The sequence below is a fragment of the Galeopterus variegatus genome, unplaced genomic scaffold, assembly GCF_000696425.1.
Source record: "Galeopterus variegatus unplaced genomic scaffold, G_variegatus-3.0.2 Scaffold3046, whole genome shotgun sequence".
In the NCBI taxonomy this organism is placed as follows: Eukaryota; Metazoa; Chordata; class Mammalia; order Dermoptera; family Cynocephalidae; genus Galeopterus; species Galeopterus variegatus.
In genome coordinates, this window is record NW_007729157.1 from 167,993 (window position 1) to 191,119 (window position 23,127).

The 23,127-nt window shown below is 51.6% G+C and overlaps 1 protein-coding gene across 1 annotated transcript; it reads right to left on the bottom strand.

Annotated features, from left to right (window-relative positions):
- Positions 1 to 2,289: 2,289 nt before the first annotated feature.
- Positions 2,290 to 18,991, bottom strand: PRKCG (protein kinase C, gamma). Its single transcript, XM_008583813.1, has 13 exons — positions 18,938 to 18,991; positions 18,421 to 18,452; positions 17,320 to 17,402; positions 13,402 to 13,533; positions 11,497 to 11,591; positions 11,183 to 11,212; positions 6,438 to 6,590; positions 5,929 to 6,117; positions 4,955 to 5,046; positions 4,804 to 4,866; positions 4,537 to 4,675; positions 2,746 to 2,895; positions 2,290 to 2,516 (listed from the first exon to the last, which is right to left on the bottom strand). The coding sequence occupies exons 2-13, from the start codon at positions 18,426 to 18,428 to the stop codon at positions 2,328 to 2,330; spliced, it is 1,323 nt and encodes a 440-aa protein (XP_008582035.1). The 5' UTR covers positions 18,429 to 18,452; positions 18,938 to 18,991; the 3' UTR covers positions 2,290 to 2,327.
- Between the last annotated feature and the right edge of the window lie 4,136 nt (positions 18,992 to 23,127).

Here is a 23,127-nt window from a genome sequence, read left to right on the forward strand (position 1 = left end):
AGGAGGGGAGGGGCGGGGAGGGAGCGAGGAGAGGATGCAGGAGGGGAGGGAGATGGGCCTGGAGGATGGGGGAGGCAGAGAGGGAGAGAATAGGAACAGAGGCACAAAGAGAGGCAGAGCAGAGGCCGAGAGTCGCGCGGAGACCTGGAGTCCGAGAGATTCAGAGACTCGCAGGTCTGCAGACTGGACGAGACAGAGACGACAGAGACAGACAGAGTTGAAGACGTCCCCCCACCCCCCGCCACCGAGGCTCGGAGATTCTGAGGCCCTGGAAGTGGAGAAGTCAGGGACCCCGAAAGAGACAGGGAGACGCTCAGAGGCCTCGGGCTGAGAGGTGCTGAGATCCGGAGACCTTGATTGCGAGGAAGTGACAGACGGACAGAGAGACAGAGACAGAGAACCTGAGAAGCAGAGACAGCAGGGGCAATCCTGGGGGGCGGGGAGGGGTGCACCCCGAAGAGGACTGGAGTCTAGCCAGGCCTGGGAGGAGCCTGGGGTCTGGGCGGCTGTAGGAGGCGGGAGGGGGCGTCCCGGGCCGGGGTCCCCAGAGCAGCGGGCGGGCGCAGAGCGGAGCCAGGTCCTGCAACCACCGCGGAGCCGGGAGCCGGGCCAGCCCCCCCGCCCCCCGCCGTGATGTCAGCGGGGCCACTCTTAAAGGGGCAGGCCGCCCGCCGAGGGTCGGAGCGGGGGCTAGGGCCTGAGGGCAAGGGATGGTGGTACAGCGGCAGCTATGGGGGACACAGGGGGAGCCCCAGCATCCAGCTGGACCGGGGCCCGGAAATCCAGGAGCCTGCAGGGAAGAAGAGATGCTGGACCCTCGAGGGAGCCTGAGAAGCTTTGGGGCTCAATCCCCTCCAAACGCACAGACACAGGCACACCACTCTGCTGGCCTGCCCCTGTCCGGGGACTACATTTCCCATCAGCCCTGGCGGCGAGGGACCGCACTTGGGGGGAAGGGTCTGCTGCGATATCTCCTGGGAAATGTAGTCTATCTGGACTGTCCCCTCCACTCCCCCCACTTGCAAGTGGGTCAGGGGAAAGAGGGTCGGAGGACTCGTCTGCCTGCCTTCTGCCTCAGTCGCTGATTCTTAAACTCACAGGTTCTGGTTGTTTTGGTTTCTCTGTGTGGGGTCTCTTCTAACTCTCAAGGTCTCTCAGTAGGAGGCCAGCATTTCATCTCCCCACTCAGGACTTCTCCCTAGTCTCGGGGTCTCGGTGTGTGTCTATGAGCTTGCATGTTGCTCTGGGTGAATATCTGCGGACTGGGTCTCTGTCTCTACCTGATCCTCATAATGATCTATGTGTACATCTTGCATTGCACACGTGTCCATTTTGGTCCTCTGTGGCTCTCTCTCCCGTCCGCCCCCCCCCCCCCCCCTTTCTCTGTATCTCAGCTCTCCTAGGGGTCTCTATTGCTCTCTCATGCTGTGGGTATCTTCTCTTTCACTTTATGGGTCTCTGTGCTTTCTCTCTCTCTCTGCTCACCGCCCCCCTGCCTCTGACTCTTTGTATGTTTGCTTCTATGTACAGTCATTCGCCCACCTCCACACCCCCTTCAGTCTCCAAGCTTACAAGAAAACATCCGAACACTTCAGCATCAGCAACCCAAATTTATTCTCCAGCAGGTGTGGCCGGGTGAGGAGGGAGAGGGAGAGTCCCAGAAAGTGGCAGGCACTGGGGAGGGAAGGGGGTGGTTCCGAGCAAGACTGGAGCCATGCACGGGTTGGGGGCAGGGCAGGTGAGCAGTGATAAGTTTGGGATGGGGGAGTCTAGAACAAATGCTGATTGAGAACAGTTGGGGTAAGAATCCTCCATACATCCTAGGAATCCCCAGAGCATAGAAGAGAGAAGTACCGGAGCAAGGGGGCACAGCCTCCCACTTACTCTAGAACTGGAGTGGAGGTGGGAAGGGCCTGGAGGTTGTGTGTTGTTCTGGAATCTGAGTCTGGAACAGCCAACCCCATGAGACTACTTCCGGGGGGGGGTGGACGGAGAGGAGAGGCATAGAACTATCGAGATGGAGTCTAGAACACCACGAAGTTGGGATGGTGGTGGTGGTTCTGGAACTGGTTCTGAGCAGAGTCCAGAATGCTCAGGTGGGGAGAATATAGAGCTCAGTACAGCAGAATCTAGAACGCGGGAAGGCTCTAGAGACTGTATGGAGTTTAGAATGCCAGGAACGTTTGGGAGGGGCATCTAGAACCCGTGGGGGCAGAGACCAGGACGCTGGGGTGCAGGATCTAGTATTGGGAACGGGGTGGTAAAGTGAGGGCTACGGCTGGCGTAGCGGAGGGGGAAGTGGGGACACCTAGTGGCGGCAGGTGAGATTACATGACTGGCACAGGCACTGGGCTGGTGGGGCTGCGGGTGTCCGGGTGCACGAAATCGGGGTTAATGTAGGTGAAGCCCTGGAAATCGGCCTGGTCGATGCTGGCCAGTACTAGGCGGTCTGGCGGGGTCAGTGCTGGCGCCGCCCGCGTGAAGAACTTGTCAAAGTTCTCGCCGCTGCGGCCACACTGTGGGAAATGTGGGGAGGAAAAGTTAAGGTGGGTATTGAGTGTCTGTCCCCCTGTATCCCTCTCCCGTCTCTTGCAGAATGTCTACACATCCTTCACGGTCTCTGCACCTCCCTTTAAGGGGATCTCCGCAGAGGAAACCCCACCCCACCTCCACATTGAGGTATTGATGCTCATGGGTACCCCATTCCACGACGGACCAAGGTTTTGTTGTGGGAGGGTGACTGACCGGACGGGGTCTGAACGGAGGAGTGATCTCCAACCGTTCCAGCCGTTCCCAGTCGATCCAGCGGAAAAAGCCATGTGCACGGATGGTGGGTTCTCCATCTGGCCCTGAGCCCAGACGTTTCCCCGGGTGCTTAGTCAGAAACTGTGTGTGTGGGGGGGGGGAGAGAACAAGAAGGAGAAAGACAAAGATATAAGAAATAAGAAGCACAGACAGAGAGATGCAGAGAGAGAATAGCAAGGGGAACCAGCGACCAGGGGGGTGGGGGGTGGAGAGTAAAAGAAAGAGTGAAAATAAATGAGAACGAGAATAGACAAAATGGTTTGTTCTTTAAAAAGCCCAAGACCCCTCTGGCCTCACCTCCTGGGAGCCCTACTCACTTTAAGTGCTTTCAGCACAAGCTCTTCCCACTCTGAATAGTTTGGCCAGAGCTCCACCCTTTCGAAAATTCGGGAAACAAAGCTTACCTACTTAGAACACTCCTTTGGTCTCAAATATAAAGACTACCTAAGGGCCAAGTCACAAGTTCCGTCCACCTAGAATATGTGGGTAACTGGATCCTCTGCTTTGAATACCAAGTGAAGAAGGCTAAATTTCAGAGACCAGAGATTCTTAAATCTGGATGCATATAAGATTAATTGAAGAGGTTGTTTTAAAAATAGATGTTCCGGGGGCCGGCCCGTGGCTCACTCGGGAGAGTGCGGTGCTGATAACACCAAGGCCACGGGTTCGGATCCCATATAGGGATGTCCGGTTCGCTCACTGGCTGAGCGTAGTGCTGACAACACCAAGACAAGGGTTAAGATCCCCTTACCGGTCATCTTTAAAAAAAAAAAAAAACACATAAAAATAGATGTTCCCAGCCCCAAACAATTCCAGCCCCAATGGGTCAGAGTCAGAGGCAGGAATGTGTGTGCGTTTTTCAAATTCATAAAAATAGATGTTCCCAGCCCAAAACAATTCCAGCCCCAATGGGTCAGAGTCAGAGGCAGGAATGTGTGTGCGTTTTTCAAATTTTCCACAGGTGATTCTGATTACCAGCCAGGTTTTGTGATCACCGACATTGATTACTTGGGCACTAGCACCAATAACTTGAAAAGTTAGAGGAACAGCACCACCAACACAACCTCTTCCCCCAATTTAGAAAAGTCAGGACACATGATCTATCCATGTATATGTACATTCAGAACATCAGCTCCACCCCCTTTAACAAGTCAGAGCAATACTCTGCCCAATTAAAGTACTCAGAGGACAGCATCTGCTCTGCCACGGTTCTTAGAGATCTGATCCTGCCCTCTTGGAATATTCGGTGCAGAAGTCCAGCCCATTTAGATCAAAGAACCATGTACAATACTTATCAAATGAACTTTCATCAAATTAAATACTCCAGGGAAAGCCCTGCCCAGTGAGAATATTCAGGAGACAGCCTTCGCAGGCTTAGTGTTCTCAGGGGACAGGCCACACCCACTCAGAGTACACTAGAAATAGTCTCCACCCTCTTAGAATGGTCAGGGAACAGGCCCTACTCATGTAGAATTCCTATGAGCCACTCAAAATATTCATCCACCGGTCCCACCCACTTTACGTATTTAGAGACCCAGCTCCACCTGCTTAGAATGCTCAGCACACAAGCTTACCTGCACTGGATGTTGAAAGGAAATCTCACCCGGCAAAAATGCCCAGAACTCATAACAAGGCCCCAGGGTCAGGCCTCACCCTTTATAAATTCTAGATGATTAGATACACCCACTAAGAGATCTCGGAGTATGCCCAGAGCAGTGGAGTTAGGGTTACCTCGGGGGCTATGTAGTCCGGGGTCCCGCAGAAGGTGCGGGTCGTCGTCCCAGGGAAGATGTTCTCCTTACACATGCCAAAGTCAGTGATCTTGATGTGTCCTTCAGCATCCAACATCACATTGTCCAGTTTCAGGTCCCTGGAGGATGGAGGTGCAGGGTAGGAATTGCAGGAAGGGTTGAGTTCAGCAGGCTGGAGCCATATGTTCGAATCCTTTCCCCTCTAGGGACCTAATTTCCCTCCATGGAAAGTCCTGTGGATGCTCACCTGTAGATAATGCCTTGATTATGAAGGAAGAAGAGGCCAATGGCGATTTCTGCCGCGTAGAACCTGGAAGAGCGGGTGGGAAGTCAGAAGGTCAATAGCGGACCGTACCCCCTTCCACCTTCCCCTCCCTTCTCTCTTGGCTGAGACTCACGCAGCATGGGGCTCCTTAAACTTGCCCAACTGCTGAATGTGGTACATCAAGTCGCCCCCGGTGACGTACTCCATCACGAAATACAGGCGATCCTGGGGAGAAGCGGGCGGGGCTTAGAGATGGGGACACACCCACTTGGAGTAGGAAAAATCCTTTACCGCCCACTCAGAACAAACGTAGAAGACTCGGGATCCACCCAACCAGAAATCCAGAGCAACTATCCACACCTGTTGGGAGGGTCCTACGGTTCTAACCCAGCAGCCTCCGAATCTCCACTGGCCCACTTCCCAGTTGCTCCCAACTACCAGGTGTTCTGACCCTGCCGTCTCAGAAGTGAAGACCGAGGCCCATGCCATTCGCCTGAAACCCGAAACCCAAACCTCTTTCCACACCAGTCACAAACATATGCAATTCTGGCCACCTATTAGGAACAAAAGTTGTTCAGGCTTCACCTGCAATTAAGTTTTAAAAAAAATCCAAGAAGCTGGCCACGCCCATTCAGAGCCCCTGGAATCACACTCCGTGAAAATCCTGAAGGTTCTGACTCGTTGCCCCTTGCTGCAACCTTAGGGAAACGCCCACTTCTCACAGTGTCCTTCAGCTAGAATCTAAGAGTGATGACCTCGTCACTCGCAGCCCAATTCCGGGCACGCCCACTCAGAAGGCATTCTCCTCCAAATGCTCCTTTGCTGAAAAATCCAGAGCACTGGCTAACTCACTCAAGATCGAGCTCGCCTGGGAAACAGGCTTTCTGGCCACGCCCACTCAGGATCCCACCCGGTTGGCCACGCCCCCCGAGCACCTGCATTCTGGCCACGCCCACAGAGGGTCCCTCCTTCCAGCCACGCTCACTCGGAGCGCGTAGGGGTTCCTCCGCCTTGCCCTAAACTCAGAATCCCAAAGCAGAAGCCCGATCCATCCAGAAGGGTATGAGTCAGGGCTTCCGGGCCGGCCTCAGCCCAGTTCTTCCTCACCGGGGTCTGAAAGGTGGAGTGAAGCTGGGTGAGAAAGTGGGGCCGGCCGCCAGGACCTCGGCCCCCCAGTGCCAGCACGCGTTTCTCCACCAGGGTGCAGTCTACGTCGTCATCCTGAACTATCACGTCCTTTTTCAGGATTTTGATGGCATAGAGCTCATCGGAGCCTCTGCGCTCGGCCAGCATCACCTATGGACAGAAGTCCAAAAAGACGAGTCCGTTTGGGAACCTGGTGGTGCAGCACCCTGCCCCCCGCCCCTTTCTTTCAAGGACACAGAGAAACAGAATACCAGGTCCTTCCTCCCTTTCTCAAGGGACTGGGTGTCCTGACTACTGCCCACCCGTCAGGGAAAGTACAGCATCTTTATACCTCTCCTCTCCAGGAACCCAAGTGGCCCAAACTAACCATATGTGGGGACCCTCTCCCCACCCCCACTTCCTCCCTAAGGATCAGAAATCTGACCTCCCGCAGACATTCTCCCTTTCCCCCAGAACCCCAGGAATCCAACCTTCCCAAAACTGCCTTTTCCTAGAACCATGAGGAAGCTGAAGTCGGAGATGTGCAGGCGTCCTGGGCTCGCCCCGAAGAAGCAGCGCTTGGGGTCGGTGGGACTAGGGGAGGGGGAGGGGATGGGGGAGGAAGAGGGACCCATCCGCACCCGCTGTGGCAAAGGGGAGAGACAAATCCAGAAGTAGTCAGACTCCAGACAGGGTTAAGGATATGCTCCCCAAGAGAGACAGCATCCAAAAATGAAAAGGATAGGGAGAGAGAAAGATTGCTACCCCTCCCACACTGCCCTTGGCTTCAGAACTTTCTCTGACTCCTCATAGCCTGGAGAGTTTATTTATTATTTAGCTAACACTTAAATAGCTTACTACATGCCATCTCTGGAAAACCCTGCTATCATCCCCTTTTACTAAAGATTGCTACCCCTCCCACACTGCCCTTGGCTTCAGAACTTTCTCTGACTCCTCATAGCCTGGAGAGTTTATTTATTATTTAACTAACACTTAAATAGCTTACTACATGCCATCTCTGGAAAACCCTGCTATCATCCCCTTTTACAAAAGAGGAAACTGGCACAGAGACGTTAAGCAATTTACCCAAAGTCACACAGGGAGTAAAAAGTAGAGCTAGAAATGAAACCCAAGTAGTTCAGCTCTATAGTCTTACTGCTTCTAGCCTCTAAGCCAGAATCTCCTACAGGGTTTGGTAAAACAGATTGACGGGGTCTCACTCCCAGATGTTTTGATTCCATAAACCTAAGGTGGAGTCTGAGAATTCGCATTTGCTGCTTCTAGCCTCTAAGCCAGAATCTCCTACAGGGTTTGGTAAAACAGATTGACGGGTCTCACTCCCAGATGTTTTGATTCCATAAACCTAAGGTGGAGTCTGAGAATTCGCATTTCTCTCTCTCTCTCTTTTTCTTTTTTAGAATTTACATTTCTAACAAGTTCTCTGGTGGTGCTACTGCTGCTGCTGGTCTGGGAACCACACTTGACTTTAAGCTATGATGTCTTCTCCATCTTTTCCTGCCTCAGCCCCCAGGAGGGGGGCTTCTTTCTTTTTTAGAATTTACATTTCTAACAAGTTCTCTGGTGATGCTACTGCTGCTGCTGGTCTGGGAACCACATTTGACTTTAAGCTATGATGTCTTCTCCATCTTTTCCTGCCTCAGCCCCCAGGAGGGGGGCTTGTGGCTGAATTGCTATAATAGCTTCCATGCTTGTCTCTCTGCATTAACTGTAGCCCTTTGTGATGCATTTTCTACTCAGCAGGCAGAGAGACCTATTTAAAAATAATAAACCAGGTCATGTCTCTCCTAGCTTGTAAATCCTCTAACAGCTGTGTTAAGATATTATTCCATGTAGCTTGTAAGACCAGGCTCTAACTGACGCTGCAGGTCACTCTCCTCCCTCTCCCTCCATGGTGCAGCCACCCTAGCCTCATAATACTGTCCTCCCACACACCTTAGTTCTTTTGGACACACCGTTCCTTCTTCCTGAAAAGCTCTCCCCTCCCTTTTCCTCCTATTTACCTCCCAAACATTCTTTAGACCCTAATTAAGAAGAAGCATCACTTCTTCACAGAGACTTATGACTTTTTAGAATGGCTCAGTTGCCTCTCTCACCACCAGTTCCCACCATGGACAGCTCCTTTGTAGCACTTTTCTTAGTAACTTATTTACATCTATCTGTGCAACTATCTCCTTACCACCAGTGAGCGCCTTGAAACATGGGTCTATTTTGTTCTCCAAGACACAGTAACAGTGTCTGGAGCATAGTTAGGGCTCAACAAATATTTATTGACTGGTGCAACTTTGAGCAGAAGAGCATTCTGAACACCTGGATTCATATCCCAGCTCTGCCATTTGTTGGGATATTTCTATATCCTCTTCTACAAAGCAGGGATAATAGGAATAACTCCCACAGAAGAATGTTTCTTTTTGATATGCAAAGATACTTCAAAAAGTCTGTGGGAAAATAGAATTAAAAGACAATATGAATCTTTCCATGAACGTTTTGAAGTACCCCATATCGTTATCTCCAGTACGTAGCTCAGCGTTTGGCACATAGTGGGTGTCATTGGTAATATTAATTGGTGCCCACTGAGTTGTGGGAGACATGTCAGAACAGCAATAGGGACATACGGCATCCCCAGCTTCCTGCATCCAAGCCTTTCCCCACCATCTGCCATGTCTCCATAGACTAAATCTTTCTCAGTTAAATGCACAGGAAGATCATCCCTGCTGAAGCTGCTGAGAGATTCTGGGCAAAAGACTCTAACACTCTCGACCTAAATGTTCTCCCACTGTTATCCCTGTCTCTGTTCTCAAATTTAACTATGCAAAAAAGCCCCCTGATGAATTTGTTTAATATGCAGACATTCCAGCCATCAAAGAGATTCTCACTTAATAGGTCTGCAGAAAGGCCCAGAAATATGCTTTGGAAAGCAAGCACTCATAAATTCTGATGCAGGTGGACCACAAACAAAACTTGAAAACCCTAGCGAAAGTTTCTGAGTTAAGAAAAGACTACAGCATATTGCTGTTGTTATTTAATCTTGGAGATTCTTACTGCTAGTACCAGTCTTTCCAGCCTCAATATAGATGTTCCTCTTCTGGGATGTCCCCGAGCTGGGTGTTGATGCTTCCTTTGTGCTCCTACAATGCCCTGTAGAACCTCCATTGTAGCACATCACCCTCTGTCATGATGATTTGTGTTTTAGGGTTCTGAGATTTTCTTCTCCTCCAGACTGTGAGCATCTTCAAGCCAGAGAGTGTTTTTCTTCTGTTTCTCCACATCACCCAGAACATAGCTTGGTGCACAAAAGGTCTCACCAAGAGGGTGTTGGATGGATAAAGGTCTCAGGAGACGGGTGCTGCATGCACTCCTTATTGCCTCGACCTTCAGCATATACCAGTCTCCTGCCTGGGTCTTCACCATAGCCGCCTTCTTGCTTCCACCTTTGCCTTCTACTGTCAATTCTCCACACATAACTAGTGATCTTGTTAAAATCTAAACCATCTAGGCTGGCCGGTTAGCTCAGTTGGTTAGAGTACAGACTTATAACACCAAGGTCACGGGTTCTGATCCCCATACCAGCTAGCTGCCCCCCACCCTCCACAAAAAAAAAAAAGCAAATAATCGAAGGCCACCCCTCTGCTCAGAACCCTCCTTTTCCTTCTTATCTCACTCGGTTTAAAAGTCAAAATTCTTCCAATGAATGAAAAGGCACCCCCTTCCTTCTCTGACTTCCATCTTCTACTTCTCCCCACCCCCTTTCTTTGCTCCTACTTCGCTGTCCTCCTTGCTGTTCCTCAGAAACTCCTGGCCTGCTCTCACCTCAGGGCCTTTGCACATGCCCTTCCCTTTCCCTGGAAAGCCATTCTCCCAGATATCCTCATGGCTCACCCTGACCTCCTTTAAATCTTTGCCCAACAGTCACTGTCTTGGAGAAGGCTTTGTGTTTACTGCAATTAGAATAGCAAAAACTTCCCCAACATCATTCCCTATCTTCCTTAATGTTTCTTTTTCTCCATATCACTTATCACCTTCTAACATATTATCACATACTTATTTATTTTGTTTAATGTCTTCCTCTATGTAAAGGCCCAAAAAGGGAGTACTTTTTTTTTTCTATCTTGCTTCCTGCTGTGTGTGTGTGTGTGTGTGTGTGTGTGTGTGTGTGTGTATTCCCAGTGACTACAACTATGCCTTGCACACAGAGTTCTCAATAAAATATGTTTTGAAAGAGTAAATAAGAGAGAGAGAGATATTCCCAGTGACTACAACCATGCCTTGCACACAGAGTTCTCAATAAAATATGTTTTGAAAGAGTAAATAAGAGAGAGAGAGAACATTCCTTCCTTCTGCCTGGAAATCTGGTCTTCCTCTCCTCTACCTGTAAAATGCTACACTTCAGATTTCACCTCTCTAGGAAGCTTTCTCTAACTCTCTGAGTCTGCACAGATGCTTCTGGGGACTCCTGAGTGCCTGAGGCTATATCCATCGTCAAACCCATTCCTTCTTGTTGTGAATGTCTCTATGTGGAATGTTTTCCTCCATTAGAAGAGAAACTCCCTGGGGCCAGCCTGTGGCTCAGTCGGGAGAGTGTGGTTCTGATAACACCAAAGCCACGGGTTCGGATCCCATATAGGGATGGCTGGTTTGCTCACTGGGTGAGCATGGTGCTGACAACACCAAGTCAAGGGTTAAGATCCCCCCTTACCGGTCATCTTTTATAAAAAAAAAAAAAAAGAAGAAGAGAAACTCCCCCAGGGAATGGCCTGGTTCTACTCCCCAAAGGTTCTAGCTTATGTGACACCTCAGGAAACAGGTGTTCAACAAAAGAGTGAATGGAGAGAGGAAGGTCACAGTGATTGATAGAAAAACTCAAGGATCAATTCAGGTGTCACCTCCTCCGGGAAGTCCTCCCTGACTACCCTCCCCCCAGGCTGGGTTAGTGTCTTCTCTAGGGTTCTTCAGTGCCCTGGGCTACCTCTAATTTTGCACATCTTTTTTTATTTTAAGTATCTGTGACTGTGTCTCTACCTTGAGGAGTCTCTTCAGGGTCAGATTCACCTCTGGATCACTAGGGTTATTCAGCATGCACAGGATGAACTTGGCACAAAGTATGTGACCAACTCATATGTGTGGAATTGAAGACAGAAATCAGAGGGAGGAACAAGTAGACAGAGAGACAGATAGACAGATAGAAACTGACTCCATTCAATGCCTCAGTTCTACTCACCTCATACAATTCCAGGGGGTAGTTACAGGCCTGGGGGATAAGAAAACCAGAGTCAGGGATTTAAGAGAGGTAGAAGATTGCCCTAGAGCAGGGGCTGGGGCCACTAATGCCCCCAAGACATGGTGATAGATAGAAACTAGAATTCCCATTAGACACTGGGGCTACAGACCTCTAGAAGAACAGGAGAAGCCCCAGGGTCTTTTGGGAATTGTAGTCCCAGAACCAGTGGGCAACCAGGGGGTGGAGGGAAAGGCCAGCTCTGAACTGTGGGAATCTGAACTGGACTCTCCTGGGGAAGCTGGGGGTCCAGGTACCTCAAACTTCTGGAGGAGGCTGCAGTTGTCAGCATCGGCCACCGGCACATTGTAATATTCACCCTCCTCCTGGTTCAGTAACTTGTACCTGACACACAGACAGAGACCAGAGGGCGGCGGGGGGGGAGGGAGATGGGCACCCATGGGAGAGGCAGAGACATCCAAAGGGAGGAAAAGACACAGAGAGACAAACACAGAGATGGAGAGAGAGAAGGAGTGAGATAAGGAGAGAGGGAGCAGAAGGGGATGAAGAGAGAGGAAGAGGGGGAGGGAGGAAGGGAGGAAAGGAGGGAGAGAGCGAGAGGAGGAGGAGGAGAAGGTGGAGATGAAGAAGGAAGAGGAGGAGGAGAAAGAGCAAGAAGAGGGAGGTGGGGGCAGAGGGAGAGACAGAGGGAGGTGTGCTGGCAGGTAGAGGGAAAGGTGATGAGAATGGCCATAAAGAGGGCCGGCCCGTGGCTCACTCGGTAGAGTGCGGTGCTGATAACACCAAGGCCCCGGGTTCGGATCCCATATAGGGATGGCCGGTTCGCTCACTGGCTGAGCGTGGTGATGAGAATGGCCATAAAGAGGGCCGGCCCGTGGCTCACTCGGTAGAGTGCGGTGCTGATAACACCAAGGCCCCGGGTTCGGATCCCATATAGGGATGGCCGGTTCGCTCACTGGCTGAGCGTGGTGATGAGAATGGCCATAAAGAGGGCCGGCCCGTGGCTCACTCGGTAGAGTGCGGTGCTGATAACACCAAGGCCCCGGGTTCGGATCCCATATAGGGATGGCCGGTTCGCTCACTGGCTGAGCGTGGTGATGAGAATGGCCATAAAGAGGGCCGGCCCGTGGCTCACTCGGTAGAGTGCGGTGCTGATAACACCAAGGCCCCGGGTTCGGATCCCATATAGGGATGGCCGGTTCGCTCACTGGCTGAGCGTGGTGATGAGAATGGCCATAAAGAGGGCCGGCCCGTGGCTCACTCGGTAGAGTGCGGTGCTGATAACACCAAGGCCCCGGGTTCGGATCCCATATAGGGATGGCCGGTTCGCTCACTGGCTGAGCGTGGTGATGAGAATGGCCATAAAGAGGGCCGGCCCGTGGCTCACTCGGTAGAGTGCGGTGCTGATAACACCAAGGCCCCGGGTTCGGATCCCATATAGGGATGGCCGGTTCGCTCACTGGCTGAGCGTGGTGATGAGAATGGCCATAAAGAGGGCCGGCCCGTGGCTCACTCGGTAGAGTGCGGTGCTGATAACACCAAGGCCCCGGGTTCGGATCCCATATAGGGATGGCCGGTTCGCTCACTGGCTGAGCGTGGTGATGAGAATGGCCATAAAGAGGGCCGGCCCGTGGCTCACTCGGTAGAGTGCGGTGCTGATAACACCAAGGCCCCGGGTTCGGATCCCATATAGGGATGGCCGGTTCGCTCACTGGCTGAGCGTGGTGATGAGAATGGCCATAAAGAGGGCCGGCCCGTGGCTCACTCGGTAGAGTGCGGTGCTGATAACACCAAGGCCCCGGGTTCGGATCCCATATAGGGATGGCCGGTTCGCTCACTGGCTGAGCGTGGTGATGAGAATGGCCATAAAGAGGGCCGGCCCGTGGCTCACTCGGTAGAGTGCGGTGCTGATAACACCAAGGCCCCGGGTTCGGATCCCATATAGGGATGGCCGGTTCGCTCACTGGCTGAGCGTGGTGATGAGAATGGCCATAAAGAGGCGCTGAAAGTGGCCAGAGGCAAGGCTAGAGGCGGGCGGGGCTTCGAGCAAGAAAGGGCGTGGTCGGGGTGGTGCTCAGCCTTTGAAGGTGGGGTCAGGTGTGTGGGTGTGGCCTTAGAGGAGGCATGACCTTCCCAGTTTTGGGGTGCGGGAAAATTGGTTAGCCCGGTGTCACACTTTGGGAGAAGAGGCGGCGCCTCACCGGTGATGTGGATCTCATCCACAGTCGGAGCCCGGATTTCCAGCTGCAGGCGCCCGCGGCGCTCCGTGTGGTCTACACCGCACAGGGAGGGCACGCTGCGCACACAGCGCCGGTGCACGTTCATCTCACAGCCTGGGGGGACAACACTGGAGGTAGTACCTCAAGCCCCACACCCTACCCCATACTTCCTCCCCCAGCATTTCCTGGAACCCAAACACTGTGCTTTTGAAGGAGCCCTCAAAGCGCCAAGGTCTGGCATGAACAGCCAGCGTTGCACTCACAGGAGCATTTCATGCCCTGGTGCACCAGCCCGTAAAGGAGAGAACCACAGTGATCGCAGAAGGTGGGGCTGCTGTAGCTGTGCAGGCGGAACTTGTGCTTGTTCCGGGGATCCTGGGGGCAGAGAAGAGTCGCTTAGGGGGCATCAGTAAGAGGGTCCTAAAACCCTGTGAGAGAAGCCCTTTTAACTCTCTCTCCTTGTGCCTTGCTGGCTCAGTCTTCCTGCTGCTCCCTCTCACTCATTCACTCTACAAATATTTATTGAGCACCTACTGTGTGCCAGGCACTCTTCTTGGTGCAGGGGCCCAGCACTGAACAAATCAAATAAAAAACTCCTTGCCACATGGAGTTTACTTGCTAGTGTAAGGAGACAGACTATACGCACAGTTAATAAATAAAATACATATGAAGATGGATAGTAATAGGTGCTTTGGAGAAAAATGAAGCAGGGATGGGGACCACCAGAAACTGAGGGATTGAAATTTGAAATAGAGTGGGTCAGGGAAGGACTCACTGACAAAGTGGCATTTGGGCAGAACATGAAGGAGGTGGGGGCTTCCAACATCCCATAGTTCCTACCCCCCAACACACACACACACCACCCACAAGTTGTTCTCTGAGGACTAGTGGGCCACCCTGAATTCCAGATCACTCACTGGCAGCCTCTGTCAGTGTCAGCCCACCGCATTGGTCTGCCTTCTCTAAGTCCCATGTGGAATGGGGAATATGACCCCTCAGTTACAATAGGAACCTAGGAGACCTAAATGACAGAATTGGTGTAAAACACACAGCAGGGCCTAGTGTGTCGGATGTGCTCAATACTGTTAATGCTTACTGTTGTTGTTATTGCTATGGTTGTTATTACTGATTTTATTGCAATCCCCATGTGGCCCTGAGTTTAATTAAGAGCCAGGCCACTTCTCAGCACTGTGATTTTGGGCAAGTTTGTTCCCAATTTTGAGCCTTAGTGTCCTCCTCTGTCAAGTGGAAATAAACAATCTCTATCTTGAAGCAATGCTTAATTTCCAGAGTCCAATTAAGCACAAATTTAGGACACCAGCAAAGCATCTCCTCTCCCTACCCCTGGGGGCAATGTCTGGTTGTTAAATAACTTGATATTTGTCTTTTTCTAAGAATGCATTGAAAGAATTATCATAGGATGAACATTTAGGACATTCTTGGACTTTCATTTATTTTAGTGGAGTTTCTATTCTGAATATACATTTGGGTGGGGGGAGGGTATTGGTGGTTGCTATGATCTCTTTCAATGCTCTGGGCCTCTTAAGATTTTCAGCTGACCCTAACTCAAAAGGTTCTTGTGGCACTAAATAAGATACTGTATGTGAAAGCCCTCAGCAGCGTGCCTGAGACATAAGTGAGCCAGAGACAGAAGCTGTTATTATTCTCAAAGTGAAAGTCATCATTAAAAAGAAGATAGCACTGGTGCTCTGGTTAGATAGGTCAGGGTCCAATTTTTTTTTTTAAGATTTCAATTGGCTTTACTGCGATTCTAGAATCAGGCATCATGTTATTCCATAAAATAGAATAAGTGCACCCAAGGTCCATATCTTGATTCTGTTCATTACTCAGCTGTGTGGCCTCCCCATGCCCACCCCTTGTGAGAGCCTCAAGTTTCTCATCTGTAAGATGGGGGCCATGAGGCCTCCCTGAAAAGGTCTCATGCGGACTACACAAAATCATGCTTGCCAAGTCCTTAGCACTTCTTAAGCCCTTGATCCATCCATGTTACTTACAAGGTCAAAAGCATTAAGAAGAAGAAAAAAGTGAGTGATGCAGAGGAAAGACCTCATCCTTACTATTCACCTGTTTCTTCATTGATAATAATAATAATATTAACAATAACGATAATAAATAATATTTTGGCTCTTGCTATGTGTCAGATACCACTCAAAGTACTTGACTCATTGGCTCCTCAAAACAATCCCAGAGACGGGCATGATGATCACCCCCATTTTACAGATCACGAACTCAAGAAGTGTAAATAAGTAAATTAACTTGGGGAGGGGCTGGCCGGTTAGCTCAGTTGGTTAGAACACAGTGTTATAACGCCAGGGCCAAGGGTTTGGATCCCTGAACCGACCAGTTCCCCCTCCCCCCAACAAAACCCCCAAACTTGGGGAAGGTCACCGAACTGATAAGTGGTGGAGGTGGGATTCAAGTCAGGTGTTCTGGCTCAGAAGCCTCTTATAAGCTGTCTGAGGATTTAGTCCTATTCGTATACAAGAGAGTTGATGAATGCACACAGTGAGTACTTGGTAAATCAGAGGTAGTGTTGGTGCTGGAGGTTGGTAAGTGAGGCAGGCGATCGATTATGTATATAGGTGCTGGTAGACAGTGGTGCTCAATATATGTTCTATGAAGTCACATCCTATATGTAAACATCAGTTGTCTTGACCTGACAAGCTGGCAAATGTTTCATGGACTTTTGTATCTCTCTCTCTCTCTCTCTCTTTCACTCTGTCTCTTTCTCATCCGTGCATCATAAAACTGCCTCCAACTTTGGGTCAAACACTGGGCGAAACTCTTAATCCACCTGACTTCACTGAACTGTCAAATCAAGCCTGGGGATGTCTAGATGTGTGCTGCCCCATTCAGGAGCCACTCATCACAGGTGGCTGTTTAAATTTAAATCAATTTGAATGAAATGGAATTTAGATTTCTGATCTTCAGTGGCAGTAGCCCCGTTTCAAGTGCTCACTAGCTACATGTGGCTGCTGGCTACCTACTGAACAGTACATGTACAGAAAATTTCCATCGTTGCAGACAGTTCCATTGGTCAATGCTAGATCATCAGCTCCATTTTATAGGGGAGGAAACTGAGGCTCAGAGAGAAAGTAAAGGAGGGGACAGGGATGGGAGACCAGGGTTGACTATTTTTGTAAGCCCCTGATGTGAAGAGAGAGACAGGGTTGAGGGACATTGTGTGTATCTGAATGTGTCCACCTGCGTGATTACATAGGGGAGCCATATATGCACACGTGTGGGTACATGTGTACTGCAGGATCTCTCTGGGCCTCCCTCTCTCATTGTCTCCTAGGCTGTTCTCTATATCCACCATTTTCTATTTTAGTCTCTCTCTCCCGGTATATGTCTCTCTCAGTTTGTCTGTCTGTCTCAGTGCCTCCAAATTCCTTTCTCTTTCCCCCTGTGTTGCTTTCTCTGGTCCACTTCATTCCCTGATTCTACTTCAATCTCTCCTTCTGGGTCTCTCTCTTTTTCTGTATCTCTGTTCTTCTTTCTGAAATTCTCTCTCTATTTTATCTCAGGATCTCAGTACCTGCATTGATATTTTCCTCCCTCTGTCCCTCAGCTCTCAATTTTTAAAACCTCTTCACCACTGGATAGATCACAGCCCACCCCCTCCAGTGCCCATCTTTGGTCCTCTCACCCTTGTCTCCTCTTTGTCCCCCACCTATGTCCCCAGCCTGTCTCTGTCCCCCTCACATTCCCCCTTTCCAGGCCAAGGGCAAGGAATCTGGGCCAGACTAGCTCCCCCTATCTCTCCAGCCCCCCTCCCCTCCCAGCCTTAAAAATAGCAGGAGAAATTGGGACGGTCGCCGAGGGGGTGAGGGCGGGGATGCGGCCTGAGGAGGAAGAACCAGGTGTCCGGGCACTCACGTCTGTCTGGGGGCCCTTCCCAGCGCCTGGACACTCGAAGGTCACAAATTCGTGGCATCGCCGATGAACCACAAAGCTGCAGACTGAAGATGAAAATCATAGAGACACAGAGACAGAGAGAGACATGGATCAATCCAGAGAGAGACCCCAACGGACATAAAATTAGAAAGAGAGAGACTCCAACAGAGAGAAAATGAGAGAGGGATCCCAACACAGAGAGAGTCCCGACAGAGAGAGAATCAGAGAGACCCCAAAGTGGAGAGAGAGAGAGAGAGAGGAAGAGAGAAGAAAGAAACCCAAGAGATGGACTCAAAGACAGAAACAGAGAATCACAGGGAAAGATACAGAGCATAGAGTCTCTCTGATAAACACATACACAGCCCAAGGGAGACAGAGAGAGAGATCGAGAGAAAGAAAATAGGATCCCATGGACAGACACAGGCCCTCAGACAGAGATAAGAAAGCGAGAAGGAGAGAGGAAGACAGATTAAAGAGAGAAAACAGAAATATCCTCAGACGCAGCAGACAGACAGCAGCAACTTGGACAGAAGTGAGTCTGGGGGCGCTGCTGCCGGCCCGCCCCCTATCCTGACTCACTCTGTTCTCAGCAGTAGCAGCTGGCGCTTCAGGACTCGCCCCCCTCTCCCATCCCCCATAACTGCCACCCCACCAGGCCCCCACCAGCCCATCCCATCAGTGACCCCACCCAGCCTGCCCCTGCCTAGGACGGTGGGTGTTGTCATGGCGATGAAAGCCTGGGGAGGGGGGGAGACTCTGACTTTGCATCTCTAGCCCCTTCCTCCTCGCCCCCACTTCAGCTCCCCTTTTCCAAATCTCCCTGTTCCCATGGCAACAGATTCTCCAAATATCTGTCCCCACCTGGAGCCGGCCGAGGGTGGGGCCCCCAGCACCACCTCCGCTGTGGCCCCACCATCAGAGCTCCCTCCCCACCACAGGCTGTGTCTCTGCCACACCCCCCCGCCCCGGGCTCCCCCGCGCCTCTCTGGGGACCAGAGAACACGTGTGTCAAGCAGCCTCAGCTGTGGGGCTCCAGCCTCCACCCTCCTGAGTGTCCCAGGAATCCAGGTCCCCAGTTCTTACCTTGACATTGCAGGCCCTGTTTTCCAATACCCCTGGAAGAGTCAAGGATCTGAAGTCAGTGCAGAAAGGGGTAACTGGAAACCCACCACCCCATAACCTCTGTGGCCTTAGGGGGTCTGTGACCTCCGACACTCCTCCTGCAGGGCCCAAGTGTCTGAGCCCAGGCCACCTCCTCTTTAGAGAACCCAGAAATCTGGCCCACAGCCTTTTTCCTTTCAGACCCAAGACTCCAGCCCCCAGTTCCTCCTTCCTTCCCACCCAGGAATTCAGTCTCCCAGTCCCTTCCCCCAAGGCCCCTTCTCCCTCAGACCCAGGACTTCCGGACCCCGAGGACCCCAGCCTTCACACACACACACACACACACACACACACACACACACACACACACACACACAATCCTAGAACCCAGGAGTCAGAGCTACAGCCCCCTCCTTCCCCCTCACTCAGGGTTCTGGTGTGACAGGAGTCTGCACCCCCAGCCCCCTTCTTCCTCAGGCCCACAGCCCCCTTCCCTCACCAGATGAAGTCGGTACAGTGGCTGCAGAAGGTCGGCTGCTTGAAGAAGCGGGCGGTGAACTTGTGGCTCTTGACTTCATGAACCACCTTCTGCCTCAGAGCCCCCTTTCTGCAAAACAGGGGCCGGGGTCCCCCCTCTGAATCGCCTCCTCCGGGGCCCAGACCCGACATGGCCCCAGGAACGTAGCACGGTCCGGGATTCTGCCTTTCTGGGGAAACAGGTGGAAGGGAGAGGAGCCACAGGGAAATTCCGAGGTGGGAAGGAGAGGGGCGAGGCACCTCCAGGTGCGGAGCGCGCTGGGCAGGCGGCGGCACCCCCGGGCGAGCTCGATCCGCCGGGGGGAGGGGGGAAGAGCAGAAGGCAGGGGCACGGACGAGCCAGAGGCACGGGCGGCGGCGGTGGGAGCTCCAGCTCCGGCACCTGCTGAAATGTGGGAGCCCGGGTGGGGGGAGGCGTTGCCAGGACGACCGAGGGGCGGGGTTTCTGCTTAAAGGCGCCCCCCTCCCTGACACATGGGACAAGTGCCCTCCCTCCTCCCCTCCCTCTCACGTGCACACACCCACTCGGGGGGTTGGCTGGAGGGAGGGGGCATCCTCGGAGGCTTGCTCATTCCCCGCCCCCCGCGTCAATCTGTCATCCTGCCCGCTCTTCTTCCCCCGCTAGGGTGCCTTGGTGGGTCCTGTTAGCCCACTGCGTCTCCACTCGGATCTCTGCGACTTTGACCGTGCCACTCTGCTTCAATTAAAAACTTTGTACTCAGGGCTGGGAATCCAATGGTGAACAAGGAGGCTTGGTGTTTCACTTTCTCCGATGCTTCTTGAGTCTTTATTTCTCTCTGGGCTTCGGGATTTTTACGGCTATGGCTTCCTCTGGGAGTGTCTCTTTTTCTTGACCTGTTCTTCTTCCTCTATTCCTGGAGTTCTCTCTCTGTGTCTCTGTTCCTGTGTCTCAGTGGATCTGTTCTTCTTTCCCTGTCTCTGAGAATTTCTGCTTCTACTTCTCTGTTTTCTTTGCTGCGTGTCTCTATCTATGTCTGTCACTCTGATTCTTGGTGCCACTGCCCCTCTCTGGGTCTTGGTCTTTCTCTCTCTCTCTGTTTCACTGTGAATTCGGCTCCTTCTGTCTCTACTCATAAATTCTTCCACCTCCCACCTCTTTCTCCCAAGTCTCTCCCTTTCCTTGTCTCTATTTGTCTCTCTGGCTCTGTGAATCTCTATTTTCTCTCTTCTCTTCTCTTTCTCTCTCTCTCCCTCTCCCTGTCTCTCTCTCTCCCTCTCCCTGTCTCTCTCTCTCTCTCAGTGCTTCCTCTTGTCTCTCCCTCTCTCCCCATGTCCCTGTTTTTGTAACTACCTTTTGTCTCTGTCTCTCTCTCTCTCACTTTCTCTCTGCTTCTATCTTCCTCCTGCATCTCTCTGTTCAGTCTGTTTCTCTGTGCCTGTCCCTTTCTGCTTCTGTCAATCTCTCTCTGTCCTGGGGGAGGGGAGGGGGGAGGACGGGGTCTCTCCCTCTCTCTGTCTCTTTATAACTCTGTCTCTCTCCCTGCTCTCTTCTATGTCTCTGCCTATCTCTGTCTCTGTCCCACTCTATTTGTCTCTCTGACTTTATGAATCTTTATGTCTCTGGAAGTGTTTCCCTCCCTCTGCGTCTCTCTGGCTCCCCGTCAATCTCTCTCTCTGTCAAGTCTCTCTGAATATTTGCAACTGTCTACCCCCCCATGTCTCTCTGTGGTTCAGTCTCTCTCCCTCCTCTCTTCCCTCTCTGTTTATCTCTGTCTCTGTCCCTTTTTCTCTGGCCCACTCACTTTTCGTGTCTCTGGCACTGAGAATCTCTCTCTGTGTGTCTCTGGTGGTGTCTCCCTCCCTCTGTGTCTCTCCGAGTCTCTCAGATTCAATCTCTCTGTGTCTCTCTGGCTCTGTGAGTCTCTCCTGTCTCTGGGGGTCTCTCCCTCCCTCTTTGTGTCTTTGTGATTCAATCTCTGTCCCTCTCTCCTATTTGTCTCGCTGCCTCTGGAATTCTCTTCCTGGGCATCTCTGTCTTGGGGTGCGGGGTGCCTTGACGAGCGCCGGCGCTGTCGGCCTCTCCTGTCTCCCTCCCTCTTCACCCTCTTCGCGGCTCTACCCGCGTCTCCGCCTCTCTTTGGTGGCGCTCTGTCCCTCCCCCGGCTCCAGAGCGCTTCGCTGTCCCGGCTCCGGGGGAGACCGGCTCTGTTGCCAGGGGCAACCATTGCCCTCCCCGGAGCTGCGGGCCTCAATGCATCCTGGGACATGTAGTCCGATCCTGCCGACCGGCCGATTTCGGGCCGCGGCTTAGAACTTCCTCTCCCGGCGTGCCCCGCGGAATTGGGCGGGGCGCTGCGGCGGCGCCTGGGAACGCCGGCCGCCCACCATTCCTTCTCTGGGACTGTTTGGGGGTCTGGGGGTCGGGATTCCAGTATTTCTGAAGCCGAAGGGAAGGTTGGGGATCCGAGTTCTCTCCTAAGCACCCCGCCCCAAATGTGCGGTACGCCGGCCTTCCAGCCGCCTCTAGGCGTCCGTCGTGTCCCAGGGCGGAGGATAGGGGGCGGGGTGGCCCCGAAAACTGACCTAGGAATCTCATCGCTTTCTAGTCCAGCTCTCCTTGGGTTCTTTCCCCAGTTTTCACCACAGGTTTTATAGCTTTTCTTTTCGATGGCTTCCAGAGAGGGATTCAAGTATGGGGTGGGGAGGGAGAGAGGTGGGGGAGAAGGTCTTTGAGAAGACAGGGATTGCTGTAGTTCGGCGCTCTGAGGTGGACAAGGTAGAGATTAAAAGGAGGCTTTTCCTCACCACAAGAGTGCGTGCGTCCTAGCTGGCCCTTCCTTCTCCCCTTCCAGCGGGACCCTTCTCTCCCTTGCAATATCTCATCTCAGTTGCTTTTGCGGATGTAGATGCAAAAAGGGGGTTGCATGACCCTAGAATTTTTCCGGTTTTATATATTTTGTGATTCTCCTCAGGTTGGGGAAAGGACAAGATGACCTTCTGTGGGACAGATTCATCGCAGGAGTAATTCATTTGATGTTTATCAAGTCTTTTATTGACTGGGTGTAGTGAGGGAGCTTAGAGCTCAGCTAAGATGGTGCTGACGGTGAGAATGCCGACAGGATCAAATCCTGAAGGCCTTGAATGCTGGACTGAGGGGCTTTGATAGCTCCTATAGGCAACGTGGAGTGGGAATGAAGGGATTTCAGTAGGGGAAGGCAGGATCATATCTGGATGTTGGAAGAATCCCTTGGGGCCAGGGTGGGTGGTTGGAGGTAGGATGGTCAAGGAGGAGGCTGGGGCAATAGCTTAGGTGAAACAAAATGGAACCTGAGCTGGGCCAGGAACTTGGAGAAGGGGCAGATATAAATGGTATTTAGGAGGAAGAATGAATAGACAGTGTTTGATGAACAACTGACTGAGGAGAGGGAAGAAGGCAAGAACAAGTGCTTGGGTTCTTAGCCCTGAGAGGTTGTGCCTGAGATGGGAAACCTAGGAGGAAGAGTTGATTTTGGAGGAAAGGCTGCACCCAAATTGGGACATATTTTTGAGGTGCCCATGGGACTCCAAGGAGAGAGAAATCATGTTTATTTCTATCCCACCCTGCTCTCCTGGTGTGAGGGAGTAATTCAGAAGACCCAGACTCAGCTAGCATTTTTTGATGAATCTAAGGTTGTCTTGGCTCCAACCCCCTCCTCCCACCAGACCCAGGAATGTGGGCCTTGCCCCTATATTGGAACCCTCCCCATACCCCAATAAAAAGAAAGCACCAATCCTTCTTTTATCTTTCTATTGAAATTTAAAAAAAAAAGAACATTATGGATGTGGAAGTGGGGGAAGGGACAAGGCTTCTCTCTATGATTGACAGCAGGAGCTGATGAAAACCAAAAGCTCTGGGAAATTAAAAAAAATAAAATATATATAAAAAAAAAAAGAACATTATGGATGTGGAAGTGGGGGAAGGGACAAGGCTTCTCTCTATGTTTGACAGCAGGAGCTGATGAAAACCAAAAGCTCTGGGAAATTAAAAAAAATAAAATATATATTTATACATTTATATATATCATGTTATGCATGTGAGTCCCAGAGAAGCAGGAAGCAGCAAGAAGCAACTAGCACACAAAAATACACGTGCGTGTGCACCACACACTCAAGCAATGCCATTCCTCTGGCTATGGCAGAAGCAATCCTCAC

Bases quoted from the DNA above. Each gene is read 5' to 3' on its own strand.
- PRKCG (XM_008583813.1), bottom strand. The intron at 4,676-4,803 runs GTGAGCATCCAC...TCCATCCTCCAG, and splicing joins AATCAAGGCATTATCTACAG to GGACCTGAAACTGGACAATG. The intron at 2,517-2,745 runs GTCAGTCACCCT...CATTTCCCACAG, and splicing joins CTCCGTTCAGACCCCGTCCG to TGTGGCCGCAGCGGCGAGAA.